At 40.4% G+C, this 18,867-nt stretch overlaps 1 protein-coding gene across 7 annotated transcripts in view; it reads left to right on the top strand.

Moving 5' to 3' along the window:
• The window catches only part of gas2a (growth arrest-specific 2a), a 161,063-nt gene that overhangs the window by 134,252 nt on the left and 7,944 nt on the right, over positions 1-18,867 (top strand). The window contains exon 8 of one of the 7 annotated variants that reach the window (XM_080189899.1): positions 8,897-8,979. The exons of the other annotated variants lie outside the window; for them this stretch is intronic. Within the exon in view, the coding sequence (XP_080046025.1) occupies positions 8,897-8,905 (9 nt within the window). The 3' untranslated portion in view covers positions 8,906-8,979. Of the gene's footprint in view, positions 1-8,896; positions 8,980-18,867 lie in introns of those variants that run through there. 7 annotated transcript variants of the gene reach the window in all.

The following is an 18,867-nucleotide window of genomic DNA, read 5'->3' as shown; positions in this document are numbered from 1 at the left end:
ATCCCTCCGTATGTGGATCAACCTCGTGAAACTTCTTTGGACTGCCTCCAATGCCAGTATATCTTTCCCTTAATAAGGGAACCAAAATTGTTCACAGGTATTCCAAGTGTGATCCAAGGTCTACTTTGTATTACTTTAACAAGACATTCCTATTTTTATACATCATTTCATTTGAAATAAAGGCCAAGATTCCATTACCTACTGAACTTGTATACTAGTTTTTGTGATCTATGCTTAAGAAGCCCCAGATCTCTCTGTGCGGCAGCTTTCTTCCATTCTTCTCCATTTAAAAATATTAAGCTCCTTTATTCTGCCTACCAAAGTGCATATCTTTACATTTTCCGACATTATATTTCGTCTACCAAATTTTTGCTCACTCACTTAACGTGTTTGTGTTCTCCTGTAGACTCTTTGGGGAGAATGTTGCCATCCCGCCCGCCATAGGAATCATAGCAGGCGAGGGGCACGGACCATGCAAAAGTCTGTTGACCTCAGGTGGGAGTTTCCAGTCTTGGGGCGAGCGTGGTGGGAAAATCCCACCCTTTATGTCATCCTCACCACTTGCCTTCCCACCAATGTTTGTGACATAGAATCAAAGGCAGTCACTGAAAACCTTCCTTAAATATGCAAATTGTGCTCCTATTATGTCACTGGAACTTAAATGCTATTTCAGCTATTGAAATGAAGAGGCAAGTCAAGCTAGCAGGAAGAGCAGTCAAGACCAGAAGTGGAAGGTTTTACCTTTTTAAATTCCTTTGTGGGCCAGGAGGAGCGACAGGACTACTCCGGCGATCCCCACAAGAGAAGTAGAGGCCTTGCCAGTCCTATATGAAGCCCCCTCCTTGAAACTTGCCAAAGTTCTGAGAGTTTGCCTGGCCTGGCCTGGCCTGGCCATTTGCCATCCATTGGCCTGGTCTCCTGCTATTTAATATTGCATTTGCCAGCCAGAAGTTACTTCCCAATTTCAAGTGGGCAACTGACCAGGGTGGTAAAATTGCCAGGACCTCACTCTTCAGAAGATGTGTGGTTTGCCACTTGGCCTTGTCCTCACCCAACTGGTTTCTACAATGAGTCAAAATCAGCATTTGAGTATTGACTCCACTCCCATGAACCAATTGACTTAACGACTTACTTTCAGGACAAATAGAACATAACAAATTGATGGAGGCAAATTGTATAGCATCTATACTTTGTCAGCATTAATAAAATGCTCAATATGTTGAATCACGAGAGGTTAAAATGCAACATCTCAACAAGAACTTTTTATCCAAAATAGAATAAAGCTGCTCTCCCAGATTTAACAGCATAAATTTAAGCAAATAGTGGAAATAATGGAGAAGAGTCCAGTGATGGGAATTTGAATCACTATTCCCCTGGTAATTGCTATAATTATCTTTTGCAACTTGAACAATTACAGAGTGACGTAACTGATGTGAAAAAAAGGTGTATGTCACATTTTCATTAACTTTTAATGTAGAGTCGGCTCTGAAGCTAATTTAGGGAAGGATATATTTTCAGTTCACTCAGAATAGCAGCTGCTATGTTAACCATCTAAAAGCTGATGAATGCAGCATAATAAAATGCAACAAATTTGTTTGAGGAAAAAATAGCAATAAAAAGTGAAATCTGAATTGTAGAATCTAAAGAGGTTGGCAGAAAATACCTGCCAAAAATTAAACCCAGGTCATTATTGATTTGGCAAGTGAATGCAAAAAAAAGCACGTACAAATATTTAGCACCAAAATGTTTTAGGGTCACTTGCATACTTTGGATAGGCTTTTCTGGCCCTTCCTGTCAGCAGGATCTTCCAGTCCTGCCAAAGGTCAACCTCCCTGCGACGGATTCCCCAAGCCGCACAACGTGTTTTGGACATCGGCGGGTCCAGAAGATCTCACCAGCAATCAATGGCTAGCCACTGGAAAACACGCCAAGCAGGGGGGAAGTCCAGCCCTTTGTCTTTGAATATGTGCTATTGATACAACTATTGCTATTATATGATAGAAAGGAAGACTTTCCTTGTCATAGTGCCTGAAATTTTTAAGTGCTTTATACACAGTAACTTGCGTTAAAATGTAACCAGTTTTGTAGTCTAGGTTACACAACAAATAATTTGTGCATAGTAAGATTCCACAAACAGCAATGAGATAAATAACCAACTGTTCTGTTTAAAATGGGGGGAGTGCAGCTTGCTATAAGCAGAGGTCGTGTAGTGGGCTTCCGGCTGGGTGCTGTGGCCTCTGTGTGTCTCTGGCTGTTGGATTTCCGACGCTGTCAGCTTAATGCCAGAAATCAGCACGGAGTTGAATAAACTATTTAAATGACCATTTAAATATCATTAGTGGGTCAGGGTAAGGGGATACCCCCTGGGCATTGCCAGCTTGGCAATGCCAGCCTGAATCCCTGGCACTGCCTGAGGGGCAAAGTGGCAATGCCCAAAGGGCACCTTGGCACTGATCACCAGGCTTCAGGCAGTGCCAAGGGGGCAGGGCAGAGGAGGGCAGGGCCTAGAGGGGAACTGGGCCTCTGGGGGCGGTGAGGGGAGGGTGATCCCGCTGTAACTCTGTGGGGGCTGCCGGTGTCAGACGGAGGGGAGGGAAGGGCTGATTGAGGCTGGCCATCGGAATGGGGGGAAGTCAGCCTGTCGGGCAGTTCGGGGAGATCTGGATAGCCGGGGTGATTGAAGGAGGCTGGGATCGGGGAGATCAGGATTGCCGGGGTGATTGAAGAGGGCTGGGATTGGGAGGAGGGGGTCGGGGCTGGCCTGGACACATCTGAGAGACCAGCAGTCAGGGAGCGTGTGGAGGACAGAGGGACAGCATTGAGCGGACCACGGTGCATGCGCCGATGTCCGCTATGATAGATCGGCTTATGTGCAGTAGTCCACTCAATGTTATGTTGCTGGCCTCTTCAGCAGAAATAGGCCACATGCCCAGCTATTCAGTGTGATTCACACTAGGGCACTTTGTGATGCACAGACTGTGGGAGATCCACTTTGAAAGTTCTGCTGAAAAAAACATCAGGATTTACTCCAGTTTTTAGACAAATTCGGCACTTAGAATTTTTTTGAGAATTCATGATGTTGGTTGAAGGAGAAGTGTTGGCCATAACTTCAGGAAAATATTTCAGCACAAGATCTTTAACAATCAGCTCACTGCTAGATCAGGCAGACAGATCCTCAGCCTTCATTGACGGGGCAGTTTCTCCAGTAATGCAACACTCACTTGGTAATGTGATGGAATGTCTGATATTATTGTACTACCTCAACTGCTTCAGCAGTCTGTAACCATTCTCATTTCATTCCAGTCTCATTCTGCTGCTTTGCTACGCTTCTACTCTTCCTTTATTAATTCTGTTTGTTCATCTTTTGCTATTCCCTTCTGCCCTTTTGCTGTGCAGCTGCTTTCATTCTTTAAAATTTCCCTGAAATGAACAGTACAGCTAATTGTAGGTTGATCTCTAAACAATATGAACCGACAATTATAATCTTTGCTCAAGGGAGGGATCACTTTTGGATCTTTAAATGAATAATAAAAATCTACACATTATTTTTGTAAAGCAGAATATGAACTAGGTTGTAGGTTACAAAAACAAAACTTATGTCCCACAGAATCATGTTAATGGGCTTTTCAACACTTGAAGCATTATTTTTAAACGGGTGGATGGTAGCACAGTGGTTCGCACTGCTGCTTCACAGCTCCAGGGACTTGGGTTTGATTCCCAGCTCGGGTCACTGTCTGTGCGGAGTTTGCACATTCTCCCAGTGTCTGCGTGGGTTTCCTCCAGGGGCTCCGGTTTCCTCCCACATAGCAGGTTAGGTTGAATGGCCAAGCTAAAATTGCCTCTTAGTGTCCCGGGATGTGTAAGTTAGAAGGATTAGCAGGTAAATATGTTGGGACGCGGGGATAGGGCCTGGGTTGGATTGTTTCGGTGCAGATTTGATGGGCCGAATGGCCTCTTTCTGCACTGTAGGGTTTCTATATATTCTATATCACTTCTTGATATATTTCCTTTAATTTAAAGGCATAGTCAAACTGCACATACAGAATTACATAATAACCCTTATTACTTAATTAAAATGAGTAAGAAAACATGGGATGGGGTCTTATAATGACCAACAAATTCATATTCCACAAAGACAAAATACCACAGGTGCTGGATATCTGAAATAAAAATAACGAACACACAAAATACTCAGCAGTTGTTGCACCTTGTGTAAAATTGACTGCAATATCTTGTTGCGTAACTTCAAAATTAACCATGAATTGACCATGAAATACTTTGACATGTGGAAATGATGGGATATCATAGATCTATCTAGTTTGGAGGGCAGTATAGCTGAAAGATTTGAAGATATTATAAACAATTGTTTCCTTAAATATTGAGGAAGAAGCAAGGGGAAGTAAAGTATTGGACTTAGCTTTTAATAGTAATGCTGATGCAGTATCTAACTTCTATGGGAAACCCTTGTTGGACACCATTAGCCATAGCATTATTAGATTTAATTTCATCAGCCTGTGAAGGCATCAGGGCCACTATCTGACAGTTTGAAGATGACACAATGCTAGATGCAGATTTGAGGATAAAAAGTGAAAATAGATTACAAATAGATCTAAAAGTGAAAAGGGCACCCAAAGGTCAGGGAGTCTAAAACTAGGGGGCATAAGTTTAAGGTGAGAGGGGAGAGATACAAAAGTGCCCAGAGGGGCAATTTTTTTCACAGCTACCAGAGGTAGTAGTAGATGTGGGTACAGTTTTGTCTTTTAAAAAGCGTTTAGATAGTTACATGGGTATGATGGGTATAGAGAAATATGGGCCAAATGCGGGCAATTGGGATTAGCTTAGGGATTTTTAAAAAAAGTATGGACAGGTTGGGCCGAAGGGCCTGTTTCCATGCTGTAAACCTCTATGACTCTAAGAGTTTCCAAGTTATTTTCGTTGTGCCTTTCCCAATTGCTTCCATTGGGGTGGGGATGGGGTAGTGAAGGGTAAGTAGAGAATGAGATTGTGTGTTAAAAATATTGCCAGGCCAGGATAGGATAGGTTTGATTAACCCAACAGATATTTTACCTGTCCTTGTCTGTACATTTGTATAAATATAAGCTTTTTATTTTAACTTTTGGGCAGAGCCCATTGCAAGAGAAAGGTAATGGATTGAAAGAATTGCAGGCTGCCAAATAGAAACTTTGATGAAAATTATTCACAACATTAACTTGTCTTTGATTACATAGCTGTTTTTTCTACTCTGTCTCCACCATTTTTCCCTGACCTTCTGAAAATGATTGTTTACCTTTAAGTTATGCCCGGAGATTGTTTAATTGTCTTTTCTGTATACAAGCGTTAACTAAGTTGTTCTGCATAGTTTCCATATTGCAGCACATATTATAATTGAAAAGAGTAGCAATGATGATGAGAATTTCTAACCTCTGGCCTGTTCTTGTAGCCAGAATATTTATTCAGCTGGTCCTGTTCTGTTTCTGGTCAATGGTAACTCACAGAATGCTAATAGTTGCAGGTGGGGTGAGGTGGGAGATTTGAGTGATATCATAGCTATGCCAAATGACAATATCAACATAGGAACAAGTTTAAGTTATTTTTAGAGGAACAATATTCAATACATATACATGACCTTTACAAAAAATAATGAGTAGACAGTTTATCCTTAGTAATCTCATCAAGCTCCAGTAAGTCAGACATGCTAATGTTGCTTTCAGGCAGCTTATTATTGACTCTAAATATATTTCTGGTGTCATAAACAACTAATACATGGTAAATGCTTAAATTTTGCCATTGAATTTGGAATTTATTTTGTGGTTGTCTTTCTGTCATCAGACTGAACTGTCTAGACATAAAGGACTCATTTCTATTGATCTACCTTGTATTAATTCATCCCTCACTGTAGATTATGATTTTCTTATTGACTTTTTGTACATTTTGCATTGATATGATCTGGTTTTACATTGTGGTACTCACTTGTTGCCTTGAAAAACATTTGAGAGCGTCTTTGTGAGAATAATTCTCACTCCTTTCTCTGGAGTTTATTAATTTTTCTTTGTATTCTTTGTATTTTGTATAGCAAAAGTACTCTCCAGCTACTCATTTCTCTGTGTCAGTGACTTCTCTTACAACTTTCATTTTACTTTCTCTCATTTCCATTGTGTGTTTTCCTCTCAATCTTTTTTGGCCATCTTCTCACTACCTAGGAAGAATTACTAATCCTTGGGAATAAAGGAAGTATTTGAGTGGAGGATTTAATCATAACATTCAACAGGGAATTGGATGAATATTTGAAGGGTAAAAAATAATAGAAGTATTTGATAAGGGCAGAACAGTGTGACTCCTTCTCGTGCTATTTTGAATATTTTAAAAAATCATTTGTCAATGCGACTTGAGTTTTAGCCAGCAGTAGCTGCCTAATTCTAAGCCACCTCCTTGAACTGCTGCAGCTAATGTGATTTACACACTTAAGATAAGAAGGTCATTCCAGAATTTGAACACAGCAACAATAAATACAATTCCAAGTCAGGATGCTGTGTGGTATGGAGATGAACTTGGAGATATTAATGTTTGTCCTTTTAGGATGTTATATTTGGATGTTACATGTGGAGGAAGTGAGTTACTCCAGTTTGTCTTGTAGATGGTAGACCCTGCTCCTGTGATACAGAATTGGTGAAGGGAGTCAATGTTGAAAGTGCTGCCAGTCAAGCAAACTGCTTTGTCTTGAATGGCATTGAACTTCCTCATCATTGTTAGAATTGCATTTATGTGAGCCCCCATCACTTTCCTGATTCGTACGTTCTAGATCATAGATAGACTTTGGGGAATCAGGAAAGGAATTACTCACTGCAGAATTTCCAGCCTCTTTGACCACAGGAATTATGTAGCAGTTCCATTTAAGTTTCTGGTCAGTAATAATCTCCAGGATGTTAATGCTGGGAGATTCAATGATGGTTAGCTTGTTAGATGTTAGAAGTGCAGATCCCCTCTAGTTGGGGAGCAAAGGGGATTGAGAGGAGACATGATAGAGGTATAGAAGATTATGAAGAATTTAGGAGAGGCAGAGAAATAAAAGCTGTTACCACAAGCTGATAGTAAGTAATTTCACAACACCTGGTTAAAGTCCAACAGGTTTATTTGGTAGCATGAGCTTTCGGAGCGTCGCTCCTTCATCAGGTGAGTGATGATTTCCGAGAGAAACATTAAGCAATTGCAGGATAGCTGAAATGGATTCTCCTGCTGACTCTTGTTTCGAGGCTGCAACAGGGTGAGCTTTGCTGGACTCCAGTGCCAGGGCTCCAGCTGGCTGCTCTTGGGTTGTCTCTGAATGTGTCTCCCTACGCCCCTCCTTGACAGCTGCTCTAATCTGAGGCTGGTGTTCAGGCTGAGACTGAAGTTTGGGCTGAAGTTAGGATTCAGACTTGAGTTGGGATTCAGGCTTGGCTTGAGATGCAGGTTTAAATTCCATCCATCCACCAGTCATCTCCACCAACTTTGTTGGCACACTAGCTGGAGCTATCTCTGGTCCCTTGACTTTGTGTGTGGCTTCTGCCTTTGTTACTTATGGCCCAGCTCTTTTTGAAAGTTGGTCATTGGTTTCAGATTTAATTTCAGGAATATTATTTCCAAGGGTTTGTTTCTCTTCACTCACAGTGCCAACTTCATCCAGGTTACCCCAGTATATTGGGCTTTTGTGCTTTATTAATAAACCTTGTTTCTCGGGTATAGACATTGCTTAGGTATGACAGCAGCAAAATAGACTGCAAGAACTGTATATTTAAGATTGGTTAGCTGTATCAGGGTGGAAACTATGTCAAGGGACAGACAGATTCAAGAACTGCCACATGAATCATTGTGAGCCTCATTGTGTATTCTTGGCTGAGAGCCCAAACATCAGTTAGTCTGTTGAAACAGCTGTACCCGGAGAAAACATTATTTGAACAGTTTTCTCTATTAGATTCCTTTCTAAATTGCTGAATATTTATTTACAATGGGCAAAGAGGAAGTGGTTCAAGTTCTTACAGTTTGGGCTATTAATACTTTTGGTTGATAGACAGTTTTGTAGGCCTGTAATAATACGAGCTTTTTATAGGAAAATTAAGTTTCAATATTAAAAAAAAACTTTTTCACAGATCACATTATACAGAACCAATTAATCCTATAGTAATATAGTCTACACTAGGTAAATTGGCATTGAAATGCCATAGGTTGTCATGGAGGTTATGAGTGACCATTGAATAGAGGAAAAGGGTCATTGGTTGGTATGAAGGACTTGGGTAAGACCTTTTGAACTTGCCCTTCAAAAGGTTCTCTTATCACAAACTAGGTGAGAAGAGTTGTGATACTCTGAGGGAGCATGAACTGTGAAAATCCAGCAGGCACTGGCAGCACAGTGGCACAGTGGTTAGCACTGCTGCCTCACAGTGCCAAGGACCCGAATTTGAGTCACTGTCTGTGCAGAGTCTGCACGTTCTCCCCGTATCTGTGTGAGTTTGCTCCAGGTGCTCCAGTTTCCTCCTACAATCCAAAAGCCGTCCTGGCATTGGCCTTGCTAAATTCTCCTTCAGTGTACCCAGGCAGGCGCTGGAGTGTGGCAACTCGGGGATTTTCACAGTAACTTCAATGCAGTGTCAATGTAAGCCAACTTGTGACACTCATGTTAAACTTTAACTTTGTATCCTACACAGCTCCTGGTACAGGTTTGTTGGCCATTAGGTTTGGCTGCTGTCCTGTGTTAAGCTTTTGGAAATTATGAGAAATCTATCTGCTTCTTCTTTGCCCAAAACATTCCTCAATTTTTAATTTATCTAAATGGATGGATTTGAGGAATTTTAACTGGGATTTAACTAAGCATCTTATTAAATATATAATTTAAAGCAGATTTTTCCTTTACTGTTTTCAGATTTACTGAATGTCATCAGTTTGAAAATTGGAAAAAAGGTCACCTTTGCCAGTCACCAACAAGGATTTCTTTTTTAAAGATTGGCTTTCTGTAATAAAGTAAAACATTAAACAATTATTGTTGTTCTGGAAAAAGTAATTGCTTGCTTCAGGCAATACTTCCATGTATTTCACTCTTTTAAGTGACACTTTCAGCTTTCCTCTGAAGTTATTAAAAACTGCCAGTATTCTATTGTGAGTGAATGACTTGATTGAAAAAAAAGCATCACACCAGATATAATTATTTCATCATTCAGAAGCCAAGGGATTGGTCCCCTGGCAGAACAGTGACCTGTAAGGATTTTTTTGATGGATTTTCCTCCAACAGGTTAATGAATCTTGCATTGTATCATTCTTCAGCAATGGAGTTATTGCTTAATCTTTTTCCCTTCTGCATGTGACAGCACATAATTCTCAGTTAGAAATAAAGCGCTCATTCAGCATAAATCATAACCTTCCAGGAACTTATTTCCGATTAAATTAAAAAATGTTGGCAATGAATAAATAGCAAGAGTGCAAGTTTGAAAACAAGAAGAAACAAAATTATTATTGTCCATCTTGGGTTGTATTATAAACAGGATCCTCAAGCTTTGCTCTTCCCTCGAGGGAAAATAATACCAATTTCAAATGTGGTGTAAATGGTGACCGGTTGACGCATTTGGACAACTACGTACTGCTTTCTTCTATGAGGGCTGAATTCTACTTTAGTCTACGCCAATGGACTATAATCTTAGTTCTGGAAGTCTGAACTAAGTTTCTGTTCACTGAGGTTGGATAGCGCAAACCTATAGCTAACATGAGGCAAGAATTGGCAAAAATGCAAGACTTCACAAAAATGTCAAATCCCATACATAAAAAAAGGAGACTTGCAAGGACACAAACCCACGACCTCATGCACACAAAAATCAAACCCCTGTGCACATGAAAAGCAGTACCTAAAAGTGAGATTTCCCCAGAACAACTGCAGCCGTGTCCCTCCACAGACAAAACAAGCACAAGGATCTCCTCCTGGTTCTCTGCCTTTCATTAACTTGTCATATTCGCTGACATTATTTTAGCCGATATAGCTGCTCTTAAACTGCTAAAGGATTGGCAGCTATAGAATGACTGATCTTTTATCATTATTACATTCTGCTTAAGATCATCAGATTTTTCATATTGCATTCCAGCTCAGGGCAAGCTTGGCTCCGCTTGGCTGGCTCAAACCGCTTTGAGTTTTGGGCTAACAGCTCTGTAACTAAAATGAGGCAGGACATCTGTCTGTCTCCAAGACTCCATTCCACCTCATTAGAGCTATTGGCTAATTGGAGGCCCACAGCTTTGTCTCACACCAGGTTCAGCGGCCATAGCCAGTATTGAAGGAAGCCTGGGAGGAAGAGGAACCACAGGTGCCCCCAAAAACCAGGTAAGTCTGGGATCTTGCCATGGCTGGGTTGGCAGGCTCTAGCAGACAGTGTGGATGGATCATATTGAACAGTGTGGAGGTGAGGGTGGATGTAGGAAGGCAAAACTGAGGGGTGGTGGGGGGTGAAATCTGCAATTAGCACAAGTATCCTTCCCCTTTGACCAGCGACCCACAAGATGAAACCTACAGGGCTGTACGTTGGGTGGAGGCCTCTCCCATGCTCATTAAACCAGAGCAGCGGGATGAGGCCCAAATTACCCACTTATGACCCAACCTACAGTAAAATTGTGATCTAGGGACATAGCATCTTAATTTATGGGTACATCACTTGTTTTCCCATGAACAGGTGGCTGTAAAATTCAGTCCACCTTGTTGTTTGATTGATTTATGACCCAGATTTTCATCCATGGATCGAATATGCAGAGTTGGGAGAATTCCCAGCTTCATTTACCCAGCTTCTGAAAAGGGCTGCCCAGATGTCAGATATTCAGTCCAATCATGCCAACTCACTCTATTTACCATGAGCAGAGCTCAGGACCTCCTGCAGAACTGGGATAAAATAAAGTTCTATAACATAAATTTCTAAGTGTCAATTGCAGACTCTACTATATTGAAAAAAATCTCTAGTTCATAAAATTCATTTATATCATTTAAATTCCTTTAATTACATAATGCCTTATAACAACAAATATTTCATTCAAGTTCACAATCCATTCATTTTAATGAACCAAAAGACATTGGTCCACAAATATCATCAGTTCTAAATCAGCACTATATCTGTCAATAACAATCCTTTGAACTGAATACAGATTAATATGAATATAGATTTAAACTTTTTAATCTGTCCTCCAAAGCTCCATGATTTATCAGTGTTCTACCCATTGAGGCCAAGCATCTGGACATCCTTGTTAGCACCATATATTCTCCTCATTTCAAGTCTATGAAAGAAACTATACTTCTTTGAATGGGTTATATTTACTGATCATAGAATCATTACAGCGCAGAAGGTCATTCAACCTTTCATGTCCATGCTGTCTTTTCCAAGGAGCATCTCAAATACTGCCACTTCTCTGCCTTCTCCCTACCTTCCTGTACATTCAGAAAATATGGAAAACTACACAGAAGGAGGCCACTCTGCCCATTGTGTCTGTATTTGTTGTAAAATAAGTGACGTGGCTTACCCCATTTACCAGAGGGTTACAGAACTTCAGGGGCACATCCAAACAGCTTTAAATGAGTTGAGAGTTTCTGTCTTAATTACCCTTTCAGCCAATGCATTCCAGACCTCAACCGTGCTCTGGGTGAAAGTTTTTTTTGTATCTCCCTTCTAATCTTTTTACCGATCGCTTTAGTTTCATGCCCCCTAGTCAGTGACCTCCCTGCTAATGTAAACGGTCCTTTCCATCCACTCTATCCAGGCCCCTTACAACCTTGTACATTTCAATCAAATCTCCCTTCAGCCTCCTCTGTTCCAAGGAAAACAGCTCCAGCCTACCTAATCTCACCTCAAAGCTATAACTTCCAATCCTGATTACATCCTCATAAATCTTCTCTGTACCTTCTCCAGCGCAGTTATATCCTTTCTGTGATGAGGTGATGAGAACTGCACGCAGTGCTCAAGTTGTAGTCTAACTAATGTTTTATCTAGGTCCAACATACTCTCTCTGTGTCTTTCTAAGTGACAGTTTTTCCCAGTGATGGGCAACCTAGGCTAGTGAGTGGGCCATATGACTGGCCCTCCTTCATCTCAACAGACCGCAAGATTGAAATCGGGCATGTTCACTAACCATGATCTCAGAAAGAAGATGCATTTAATGCACGCTGAATATTTCAAGACAAGTTATAGAAAATGCTCAATCATTTATATATTAAAAGTTCTGCCATCAACTTCAAATGATACAAACAAAAGACTCGGAAGGAGAACATGGCTGTTACAGTCAATGTTGTATGCAGTCAGCGTGCACCTCACTTTACTTGCCCCCACATCCCCTTAATCCCTCACATTTACCGTGACTAATTCACCTAACTTTCACATCTTTAGACACCAAGGGACAATTTTAGCATGGTGAATCCATGTTACCTATACATAGTTTAATGGAGCTGTTTATCAAGCAGCAGATGTTCGATGTCCAGCAGGATGTGTGGAAGATGTGACACGGATCCATGAGGGTTAGCTAGCTGTCAACTCTGGAATGTGTATGTCACCGGTAAAGTCAGCATTTGTTTCCCATCCCTAATTGCACTTGAGAAGCTTGTGGTGAGCTACCTTCTAAGCCACTTCAGTTCATCTAGTGCAGGTACAACCCCAGTGCTCTTGGGAAGGGGATTTGAAGGGCATAGAAAAAAATCACAAATATTAAGCCTGAAACAGTTTGAAAGTTACAGAATGGAAACTAAAAATAATAAAACAAGAGTGGTAGTCAATTAGGTGAGATTTTCTGTAGCAATGCCTCCATATCTATTGATGAGAAGTACTTCACAAGCGCTGCATGCTGTGTTGTGTCACAATGGATCACACTGAAGCTTTCATATGCACAATTATGACCATAAATCTTAGTTTTAAAGTTGCTATATATTCTGATGAATTTAGTTTCAGGTTTTTTTCTTGGTTTCACAAGGGCATCATTGAAAATTGATAAATCTTTCTAGTCACAACATATTTTCACTAACTGCAGCCTATGACATCATGCTCCAAGTATTAATCCTGGGCCTTTGACACCCAAGGATATTAGTGTAGATCCATGAAATAATTAACAGAATGACAGATAAGATGTAGGGAATGGAGAGAAAGTAATTACCAAATGTAAAAAAAAGAACAGTTCTCCTAATGCAAGCTTCTCGATGTCAAAGGTTTTGTTTCAAAAAAAAACTATTGTTTTTAGGTTGATTATTTTATTTATACCATACAGGTTACTGCCATGCAATAATTTGAAATAAAACAATAAATCTCTTATGGTACAAGTGATCCTGGGGTACACAAGGCCTCATATTATTTAGCTCACAAACTAAATTTCTGCAGAGGTAAAAAGATTTATACTGCATGTGAAGTGCCTTGCATTTGCCATGTTAAATTGCTATACCAGTGCAAACAGTTGCTGAAATTGTGCTCCTTTACAGTTCAGCTATGAAATATTAAGCAGGCTACTGATTAAAAACCACATCACTAAGAATTTTCAGCTGCTAACCTTGTGAACAAGGTGAAGACAAATACGTGCTTGCAAAATGTTCTTGGATCGAAACAGATTGATATGCCTTTGGCATGGTCCATTTATCACACCAAAGTCCCTATAGCTAGATATGTGGACCTTTTTTGTTACTCACAATACACGTGGTAAACCGTCACACTAATATTTGTTGGGTCATTATCATTACTGGTATTATAAAGCAGCTTATTTTAATACTGGCTTCATGCCATCACAATAAATAATTTAGTGCGGGGAAATTGAGCTGGAGGACATGCAGTCAAGGAAAGTGATGGGGGAGTCACCATCTCTCAAGGCCTGTTGGGGATGTAAGGAGTAAAATACAAGCATCATTTTAAGGTATTGCCATGGCAACATGGCAGCACTAGTATCATCTAACATTGCAGCACAGCAAGATTTCTATGTCTTAAAGATCACTGATAAATCAAAAGAATGGTATTCTACAAATTTACCAATTCTAACCAATTTTCCTAAGTACTGTGTAGTATGCAATATTTATAGTGCTTTTAAAATGATCCCAGTTTATAGCTGATTATTAGCCCATTTTCACAGTTTGAGTTCCCTGTGAAATGTACGACTCAGAACTAAAGAAATGAATTTTGATTTGTTTCCTCAACGCTGTGGTAATGTTAATCTTCATAATGATATACAAGACCATTTTTTGTTTCCATGACGATAAATCCCTTGAGATTGGAAACACACATGCTCATGTTTGATTTGAGCAGTTTATTTAAATGCTTCAAGCCTTCTTTTGATAATTTATTTAATTTGAAATCTTAGCTCTGTATTCGAACAAAACAATATTTTCTGCCTTCTTCCAAATTATTTTAAAATGGCTAGGTTCAAAACAAGGATATGCTGTCTCCTCACTAAGAATTAAGATACAGAAAAATATAACAATGAAAAATACATATTGATGGGTGCAAAACAGTTTTGAATTTATTAATGTATGCAGAGTGGTTGATGGAGCTATAGGGCAGGATTTTTCAGCCATGCTCGCCCCAAGACCAGAAAATCCTACCTGAGGTCAACAAACCATGCAAAGGTCCATATCATGCCAGTTACAATTCCTGTGGCGGGCAGGATGAGAAAGTTCTGCCCATTATATCTGGACTGGTCAAGTATGAAGCACAATCTGGGAAGGTAGGCCTGGTGGCACAAGAGTAGCATGGTGGCACAGTGGTTAGCACTGCTGCCTCACAGCGCCAGGGACCCAAGTTCGATTCCAGCTTGGGTCGCTGTCTACGCAAAGTCTGCACATTCTCCCCTTGTCTGTGTGCGTTTCCTCCCACAGTCGAAAGACGTGCTGGTTAGGTGCATTGACCCAAACAGGCATCAGAGTGTGGTGACTAGGAGAATTTCACAGCAATTTCAATGCAGTGTTAATGTAAGCCTTACTTGTGACGAATAAATACGCTTTTTACATTAGGCAATATACGAAATGAAGGTACATTAAGTTTTGATTTCGTGACTACTTTAAGAGAAACATTTTTTAAAAATAAATTCCACAAGATTAATTTAATGATTAGGGAATCCATTGTAAAGCATGGTTCTGGATTGCTATCATTTTTACTTGCTAAGATGACATTTTTGGCATGAGAGGTAATTCACTCATATCTGTCAGAAGAAGATATCACCCTCCATATTGCACTTGGAGAACTGGTCCACTGTCTCCAACTGAGAAGGGGAAGATATGTATCATTATGGCAAACTGCGTCTGAGACAAGCTGGGACCAAGATTCTAGTGAAAAATAAGGAGGGCAGGGAATTCACGGGCTCCGTTCGCCGCTTGGAAAATCTGAAGTTCTGCTGAATTGGTTTTTGGACTGAAACAGGATTGCCGATGTGCATCAATCCTGCCACAATTCACCTGGCCCAGTGGTCCCGATGCGTTTAACGCCCAGTTAGGGCAACAACCCATTGCTTATTCCATACCGCTCAGTTTAACGTAATTTGTGGGCTTGACACCTGATTCAAAGCTCTCCTACTATTCACCCGCAGGATCTGCGTCAGGTGGGCTTTGGTGCTGTTCATGAGCGTCATGGACCTGGTGCACTAAACTCCAAGAGGCATAAAGGAGGTAAGTGCAGTGCCCATGAGCCCCTCTGACATTGCCAGGCTGCAGCGGAAGGTATGCCAAGGGTTCTGGGGCTTGAGTGGGATTGAACTGGGGCAAGGATTTGACCTCTGCACTCCCCCTGGGTTGGAAGCCTAGTGGTACATTGCTCCTTCCAGCCTTAGGAAACCTGAACATCAATCTTGGCATGGTGGTTTCAGGCACCTCTCCATACTGGTCTGTGGACTGTGAAAACTTTGAAGGCGGTTGGTCATTTTAATCTCCATGACCCCTGGACACGTGATAGATTTCCACATCATAGTAGCACTCTATTCAGCAGAGAGGATTCCCCTTTCTCTGTGGCAGAAGCTGCAGATGTGGGAAGACCCTTTCCAAATCCTCTGACAGGAGAAGTTACATTGACTGGGGGATCCCTTCTCTGCAGCTGCTTACTGAGCCCCTTTTTTTAACAGGGCATTTATTGCTAGTCAGAGCCTTCCTAGAAAGCACAACTGCTCGGAAATACTTCGAAGCCACTTGCTTTCCTTTGAAGTCCTTTGCTTTCCTTTGAAAAACTTCGCTTTCATTCAATTTCATAGTGCAGTCTAACAAGACCTTGATTGACAGTTAATGGTTTTTGCACAGCATGCAATGTTTATCTTCCCCTTCATTGGCTGAATGCATCTGAATTACCACGACCAACTGCCCCACCAGCCCCGCTCCCTCCCCCCCCATCCAATTTTTCCTAACTGCAATGTGAACAGAAAGGAGGAACTGAGAACACTAGCTGCTTTTGAAATTGCTTGCAGCTATGAGCCAAAGGTGGAGCAGACATGGGATTGACAGAAACCTAACAATAATAGAATCAGGAAAGGTGAGTAGAAGGAAATTAAAAGAAATGTGGATACCATGAATGTTCATAGATTGGATGAAGTCATAAGAGCATAAATCTAAAATAACCAAAACCAGAGAGAAGAAGTAAGGACCATTAATACAACAATGTACATACTATTCAGAACAAAATGAACTGCAGGCAATTATTTGTAGAGAGAATTCTGATATAGTACAGATGATTGAGTCACATTTACACAGAGAGGCAGACTGATAACTAAATAACGCTACATAAATCACATTTGAGAAAGACAGGGAAGGAGGGATGGAGTATTTTACTAGTTAAAAGAAACATCGGGCAATAGGGAAAAAAAGATGTGATTAGCAGTAAAATGGAATCCATATGGATTGCATTAACAGCTAGGAAGGGATTCATCACCATAATAGAGGCGTACTACAGACCAAATAGTGGAGGAAGAAATTTGTATGCAAATATATATGTGGTGATTGGCGGATAGAAAGAAAATATTATGGGTGATTTTGATTACATCAAATAAATTGGCAGGAAGAAGAAGTGAAGGGTAAAGGGGATTGAATCTTCATTCTATACAGAGGACCCTCTTAATATGTAAGAAGTTCAACAAGGAAAACATCATGTTGCATCCTGGAAACACAGAGGCTGGAATTTTCTGGCCATTCACGCCAGTGGGATTCTATGGTCCTGTTGCAGCGAACTGAGATTTGGCTGAGCACCAAATTCTGTGTCTTCACTTGCAGCAGCAGCGGAGCATAAATGGCTGGAAGATTCCAGACAGAATCATAGCCGGTTACAGAAAGGAGTAGAACTTTTGATGTTTTTACTAAAGACAATGAAACTTGACAAGTAAATGATCTCAAAAAGATCGAAAGGGAAAAAGCAGTTGATAAAATGATAATATCCCAAGCCCGGATGATATACACCTACACATGCTCAGTTGGCCAGATGGCTAGAGTGTAATGCAGAATGACACCAATGAAGCTGGTTCAATCCTCTACCGACTGTGGTATTTCAAAGAGGCCTTGCCTTGCACTTGTGAATTGGCACCCCTCATGTTGCCAAAAATTTTCTCTATCTAATAGAGAAAGATGCCTACTGTCCTTTGGGACTACAGCTAGATGATGACGACATAAACACTCGAGTTCTACTACCCCGCCTGCCACGGAATCGGAGCGGGCAAGGGTCGGATAACAGAAATGTCCGTTGACCACAGGCGGGAATTTCTGGTCTCACTTGAGCTAGGCCATAAAATCCCGCCCAAATAACCTGCATTCAGAAATAAGTAATAGCAAAATTCACAGATTATTTCAAATGGGGTATAGCTGATGTCAAGAAGAAATGCAAATGATTCTGCTGAAAATGTGTTTTACTGGCAGATAAAATAGAATAATCATTATGCTAACAGCAACAATTCACAATTATTATCTGGCCAAGAAACGGCAAAACAGTGACAGAGCAAAGAATTGGAGAAAGAACACAGCAATTACCAGGACAAAATGAAGAGATCATAAGGGCTCAGCAGGAGACAAGGGGGAGTCAGAATAAGTATCAATATAGAACTTGGAGGTTTCAGGAATTAGCTCACAGATAGGAGACATGGAATTGTGAAATTATGGGGATAGAGGAAGATAAGAGGGAAAAGCAAGAGTTTGCATGAGCTAATGAAACACTATTGGGAATTTTAGAACGTCTGTTATTTGTCGTAGATTTCTTCACCCAGTGAGCATAGGTTGCCGGTGTGGCCATGAAGACCTCTGCAACAGAAACATTGTGTGCATATAAAATGATCATAAATAAATTACTTCCAGCAAATTTCATGTTTTTTAGCTCCAATCCAAGCATGCACTTTGTCCATAAAAAATTGAAAGGTGCTTTTACCAGGAGAAAAAGCCCTCTTAAAGATATCTATTCCTTTCAAAAATAGAATATTTTATAATTTTCAGTGTTCTCACAAGATTTTGCTCTGGTATTGAGGGATTGAATTTCACAACTTTGTAATTTGTTGAAATTCATAAATAAGTGGCCTTGATTTATTTTACCTACATATGAAAACACAAAATATAGCTCATCAAACTACCCCTCATTATTTTTCAGAACTCTTGCAATACTGAATTAACCTTCCACCTTAAAGAAAAATCCTTTCACTGATTAGGATTAGCCCATTAGTTGATTTATATTAACCATTTTAGGAAAATTAGTCAATATTTATATAGCCACAGCAGTTAAGTACACATTACAGAGAGATTAATGCTCTTTTGCGTAATTAAAATTCTGACAACAGCATTTTCCTCTGAAAGTAACCCAAATACAATAATTTGTAGCAAGTGCCAGAGATATAAATTTGTGACCCATTGACAGCTGAATCTTTCCATAGAGTATCTGATAACAATTTACAATAGCT

This window comes from Carcharhinus amblyrhynchos, chromosome 6, assembly GCF_965287045.1.
Source record: "Carcharhinus amblyrhynchos chromosome 6, sCarAmb.v2.hapA, whole genome shotgun sequence".
Taxonomy (NCBI): Eukaryota; Metazoa; Chordata; class Chondrichthyes; order Carcharhiniformes; family Carcharhinidae; genus Carcharhinus; species Carcharhinus amblyrhynchos.
Note: the sequence above shows the minus strand (reverse complement) of the source record. Positions and strands in the feature narration are given on the sequence as shown.